At 42.7% G+C, this 6000-nt stretch overlaps 2 protein-coding genes across 3 annotated transcripts in view; one reads left to right on the plus strand and one right to left on the minus strand.

Annotated features, from left to right (window-relative positions):
- The window catches only part of intu (inturned planar cell polarity protein), a 27907-nt gene extending 25789 nt beyond the window's left edge, over positions 1 to 2118 (plus strand). For both annotated transcript variants that reach the window (XM_085137313.1, XM_085137304.1), the window contains exons 16-17: positions 64 to 206; positions 1330 to 2118. In XM_085137313.1, the coding sequence (XP_084993439.1) occupies positions 64 to 206; positions 1330 to 1441 (255 nt within the window). In that variant the 3' untranslated portion in view covers positions 1442 to 2118. The remainder of the gene's footprint in view (positions 1 to 63; positions 207 to 1329) is intronic.
- The window catches only part of ino80b (INO80 complex subunit B), a 5765-nt gene continuing 863 nt past the window's right edge, over positions 1099 to 6000 (minus strand). Inside the window, exons 2-5 of the mRNA XM_085137457.1 lie at positions 4044 to 4224; positions 3806 to 3957; positions 2970 to 3142; positions 1099 to 2811 (exon numbers count right to left, since the gene is read on the minus strand). Coding sequence (XP_084993583.1) covers positions 2347 to 2811; positions 2970 to 3142; positions 3806 to 3957; positions 4044 to 4224 — 971 coding nt within the window. The 3' untranslated portion in view covers positions 1099 to 2346. The remainder of the gene's footprint in view (positions 2812 to 2969; positions 3143 to 3805; positions 3958 to 4043; positions 4225 to 6000) is intronic.

The raw sequence follows: 6000 nt of genomic DNA on the forward strand, positions 1-6000 counted from the left end.
ATTCTGCGCATTAATGTGTTGAATGAATCAGGCGATTGCTGGTGTGATTTTTGTTTCCCGTAGAGCCGCCGTGCAGCAGACAGGCCGCAGGGCGGCGGCTGGGGTCTGGGTCCCGTCAAAGAACACGGGGTTCTGTTTCAGTGTAAACCCGAGAACTGGACCGACCAGAAGAAACCTGCTCCCACCATGACTTACTGGGTCATTGGGTACGTCAGCTTCCACTTATCCACTTATTTGCTTTTTTAACCGCACAGGTTTACATGTTCAGATTATTCAGGCGGCAGCTGGAGCAATGAAGTGTGCTCAGGTTGAGTCCTCATCTGGGGACTGCAACCATTCAACTTTCTGTCTTCAGCTGGATGATCGAGCAGCCAAACCTGATTCATAGCTTTAGTAAATAATATTACTGGAGGATAAAGCTGGTCTCGGTCCCATTCAGGGAGACTTCCAGTAACTCTGTTTTCTCAGTCTGCTGTTTAATGGCTGAAATGAATACGAAGCATTGTGCAGTGTGTTCAGTGAAACATGGAGAGGAGACGGGGAACTCTTCATGTTGGAACTTTGTGTTTATCCTGGAAAAATTCCCAGTCTCAGTAAGTCAAAGAGGAGAGGGGCAGGCAGATTAGAGATGGAGTTAAAACAGGATTTGTAAGGAAGGGTCACAGGGGAACAATTTAGAATGAATTAACTGAGCTCCTTTGTCGATTCATAACATGAATTTTAACGTTTCTTCTTTCTATCCAAGGCTTTTTGTAAATGTGCCCCCGCCTCATTCTCACATACACTATATATATCATATATTGTCTCCTCACATACAAGGTTTTGAATAATAATGGCCCACCTTGTTTTAAAGACCTTACAGTACAGTATCACCCCATTAGAGCACTTGGCTCTCTGCTTTTAAGATTAGGCTTAAAACTTTCAGTTTTGCTAAAGCATATAGTTAGGGCTGGATCAGGTGACCCTGAATCCTCCCTTAGTTATGCTGTAATAAGTGTAGGCTGCTGGGGGATTCCCATGATGCATTGTGTCTTCTTCACTCACTGCGTTTATACTCTGCATTTAATCATATCTGGCTATCTTTGTTTTTTTCCTCCGTCTTCCTCCCCTCACCTCCAACTGGTTAGAGCAGATGGCTGGTTCTGATGGAGTTTTTCCTTCTCACTGTCACCAAGTGCTTGCTCATAGGGGGTCATATGATTGTTTCTCTCTATTATTGTACGGTCTTTACCTTAGAATCGTCTTTGAGGTGACTGCTGTTACGATTCGGCACTATATAAATTAAGTAAATTGAATTTCTCATCTCAGTCTCCTTCCTTCGGCTTTCAGACGCATGCTGCTGGAGCCCGTTCCTCAGGAGTTCTACGTGTGCTTCCATGACTCTGTGCCCGAGGTTCCCGTGGAAATGGCCTTCAGACTCTCCTTTGGTTTGGCTTTGTGACCTGTTGCTATCCTTTTCTGCACCAGATCAGCGGCAGTGATGAACAGAAACTTTCAGACTTCGTTTACCAGTGAAGCATCCGTAACATCCTCAGGAAGATAATTCAAATTGTGACGCTTGTCGAAGCACGCAAGCATAAATGTAGGGAGCCGTTTTACTTTTTTTTTTCCAACAGTGATATTAGGCCGACTGCTATTTTGTGCCTTATTGCACATATAAAAGACCCTAGACACATTTTTTATGTGCACATGAAAATCCACTCAAGTCAATCAGGGAATACCTTATGACGCCATAGTGCAGAAACTCATGCAAGACCTTCCTGCAACAGCAGCAGCGTACATCTCCACGCGGACACAGCACATAGCGGTGTAGTGATGTTTTCACAAACAGTTTACAGTGAAGTAAAAATGCCTTTCAGTTGCTTAATTTAAACTTTGTACAGTTTTGTAAGGAAATTGACTCATTTGTTACATTAATGAATGAACATTAAAAAGGAAAATTATTATTTTATTGCTTCCAGACCAATTTGTTTTTTCACATTATTAACAAAGAAAAGTGGAAACAGCTACTCTCTCAAAACTCAGAAACAAAAAAGATGCACTTTATCTGCACCAAAAATTACGATGTTCTACAAATCATAAATACTGAATATTTGATTTGTACACAGATTGATCTTTTTGTTTTTTAAATATTGTACATAATTGGACGAGCAGCTCCACAGAGAATCATTATCATGACACATGAAAAAAGCATGTTGATATACAGTCTCCTCACACAGGTCAGGAAAGTCCAAAATCACCTTCCTACCACTACACGGTCACCAGTGTCCTGTTAACGTAAATACACGAGCATGAATACTCGCCATCGTCACATCCCAGGGTGGCATAAACTCAACTGTCTGGGGTTCACGCTGCGCTCTGCACGAGCAGGAGGTTCCTCTTGTAGCACTCGAGGCTGCAGAGAGCAACTCCGGTCTTTGAGCACGAGTACTTCTTGAGGTTTGTGCACCCACTCACTCCACAGTTCAATGGGGCTGGAGGAGGAGGGCAGGGAGGTGCCGGGATAGGAGCGGGGACCCCTGCTGGGAAGGAGATGGCCATTCCCTGGACAGAATCGCTGTACCGAACCATGGGGCACTGGCTCTGCTTGGACTTCTTCTCCTTCATGCTTTTGATCTTGGCCTTGCTGGTTTTCGTCAGTCTCTCTATCGTCTGGTTCTTGTTCTCCTCTGCCTTCTTGGCGGCCTGCAGGCGTCTCTTTCGGGCACGCTCCTCCCGCTTCTGCATCATCTCAGCGGTCATCTCTTTCTCCTTGTAGCCCATGGGGAGCTCCAGGAGAGGCTGACTCTGCTGCTTGTGTAGCAGAGCTTTCTGAGGGGGAGAGACAAGGAAAAAAAACATATTTTAAGCTACTTAAAAAAAAAAAAAAAAAGGGGTTTTACCCCTGATTTAAAATGCTGGAAGACCTCTCATATTAAAGTCAGGCACAGGTGAAAATTTTCTCCACAACACTGATAGCTGCTTCTCACCTGTCTGGCAGTGAGCAGAGACTCATCGATCTCCTTCTTCAGCTCTCCGTTGTCATCAAGCTCTCCTTTCTCCAGAGCGTCCAGCCACCGCTCCTCCTCGTCCACGGGCCCGCCCAGCATGGAATCTGAGTCCATATCCGGCAGAGGGGATGTGGCCAGGTTGCTGTCTTCATCTGGTACAAAAGAATCAAGATACACAGACAGTCTTTATTGCAAGGCTAAAATAAAATCAAGATCAAGCTCTGTTGTGCTATTCTGTACCATCAGCAAATTCTCAGACATCACTGTTTTGTCTCAGCTCTGAAGTTGGAGTCATGTAGGGATGCAGGCGGATTATACTTATTAATGTGTGGAGTATTTCTTTCAAACCACAGTTTATAAACTGGTTTGTAAATATCAGAGGATGTTGTCCAGGTTATAAAAAAAATATTCAGTTCACAACCAGATTAGACAAAAGCAGTAAGTATTTGGGAATAAGAAAATATCTGGCAACAAACAGCACAAATGTTTTATTCTTTGGCAAAGGAACCATTTCCAACATAAAAATAGTATGTCAAAGACATGTGTGACAAACACATGCAGAAAAAACCAACAAAACTGCCAGAAAAAAAACACAAAACCAGGGTTTTTTTTAAAGTATGCAACAAAGTTTTTACACGAGCTTAGATCTCAGGAGGTTGGCAGAAACTTGAAATTAAACAGCAGGAACTAGTAATCATTTCTTTCAAATATGACTTCCTTCATGGTTTCATCCATGAAGTGTCAACAGTCCCGATCAAGCTGAGGTAATCCCTCCTCCTATATTAGAATTGAGTCCACTTGTTTTGCTTACTCACCGAGCCAGGCTCGATACTGCTCCAAAGGAACAGAGGGCTCGTCATCATCATCTTCATCATCGTCATCATCGTCGTCATCAACGTTGTTGTCAATGATCATTAAAGGTGAAGGTGGACGAGCCACACCAGGATGGACGGTGAAAGTGGGAACACTGGAAAGCACAATGTCCTTTTAACTGACTGATCAAACTGATTCATGAACAGTTATCGATACTGAAATCTGGCTCAAACGTCTCACCTCTTGGTTCCCAGCGTCTGTCCTCCGAGTTTGATCTTCAGTCGGAGCTGCGGCGGAGGCCGAGGCACCACTATAGGCTCAGGCTCCGGCACCTCGGGGAAGCTGTGGTGCTTCTTCTTGTGCTTCTTGTGTTTTTTGTGTTTCCGTTTGTGAGCGCTGTGCAGGCTGGAGCCACCTTCACCTGCAGAGGACGGGACAAAGCACAAATTAATAAAAAGACCGTCAGTGACTTAGTTGCTCATCCAGCTCATGGTACATCACAGTTCACAATTTAGAACTTTTAAATGGCTAATTGAGCACAGTTTAGGTTAAGACCCAATGATTAGACAATCACTGTGTGCAAGTTTGATTAAATTCTGATCAAATCTGTAGGAGGAGAACTGTGGAAGAACAGACACCTCGCCACAGCGTAAGGGCAGCGGTCCATCAGCTCGATGAGCTAAAACGCAAAATGATTTCTTTTTAAATAAAATGTTTACATCCACATCCATTCATCTTCTGCTTATCAAATTCACATTCACAGAGCCAGACAATTTTTTCTAATTTGTTTTCTACAGAATTGAACCAGAAATCAAAGGTCAAGAATCAGAACTCCAAGTTTTAATATAAACAATCCACGTGTTTGGATCTAGTTGTGTCATTTATATCCCCCTTTGGGTCAGGTAAACAAAGAAACTCATTACAAGAAATAACTGTTTCCAAGTCTCTCAGCTTTCCATCACAACATATACCAACATGTATTTAACAAAGGAATAATGTGACACAAGTAAAATAACCTGCATTGGAAACATCAACCTAAGACCTGACCTCATTAAAAAGCAAACAAACAAACAAATCCCCTTCTATTCTCGGGTTTTTAAACCAGTCTCAGTTCTGATTATTTTTCTTGTTTTATTTGTGTGTTCTTTTAAAAACCACGTAAATTTTTAATTACTTACTTACATTAATTACATCACTTTGGTCAGTGATGGCTGCCTTTTAAAAGGCCTAATAAACAGACTCGATTTGAACCCTATAACAATAAAATTACAAATGAATCAGCTCAGAGTAAAAACAATATGATTTAAACTTTTTTAAAATATTTCATTCTAGTTTGCCATTTTTAATAGAGTGGCTGCTCCTACAGAGGTCACTGAAGCAGATAATCTGCCTATATGTATTCCTATCATCCTCCTCTGTCACACCATGTCCATCACTACATCCATGAACCTGCTTTGCGGTCTTCCCCTCCTGCCTGGAAGCTCCATCTCTCCTTTGTCCAGTATATCCACTATGCCTCTTCTGTACATAGCCACACCATCTCATCTTTGCCTCTCTCCCTTTCTGCTTGGCCTGAGTTGTCCCTCTGTTACATTCATTTCTAACTTGTCTATTCTGGTCACTCCCACTGAAAATCTTAACATCTCCAGCTCAACCACCTGTCTTTTTGTCAGTGCCACCGTCTCCAAATCATTGACACTGATCTCTGCAGTCTACACCACTGGACACCCTTTCAATAATGAGGATGTACACATCCTGGACAGGGAGGAACGCTGGTTTGAGGGCAGAGTCAAGGAGGCCATTTATGTGAAAAGGGAAAGAACCTCCTCAGGGCCCAAGGGTACATCTTTCACCATCTTACAATGCTGTGATTGCAGCCATTCCCCAACTTTCTGTGAATGATCAGTGGTCTTTGATCAGAGGTTGTTGATCAATGGTCATCACAATTTGCACATTAATGAAGAAACTGACCTCACAGTCCATTGTTCATTCAGTGGTGCTAGTTTCGGTCATTGTTAAAAGGTACTGTTTATAAGGCTGGGGAAACCGTCAGTCAGCTGAGACTGAAGAAGTCACACTTGGATGAATGACGAAACTTTTCTCCCACTGAAAAGCTACGTCCAGATGAACAGAATCAACCTTTTGGGAGTGATACCAATACCTGAGGATTTGAAAAGCCAATATTCTGACATATGCA

The sequence above is a fragment of the Neolamprologus multifasciatus genome, chromosome 3 (genome assembly GCF_963576455.1).
Source record: "Neolamprologus multifasciatus chromosome 3, fNeoMul1.2, whole genome shotgun sequence".
In the NCBI taxonomy this organism is placed as follows: Eukaryota; Metazoa; Chordata; class Actinopteri; order Cichliformes; family Cichlidae; genus Neolamprologus; species Neolamprologus multifasciatus.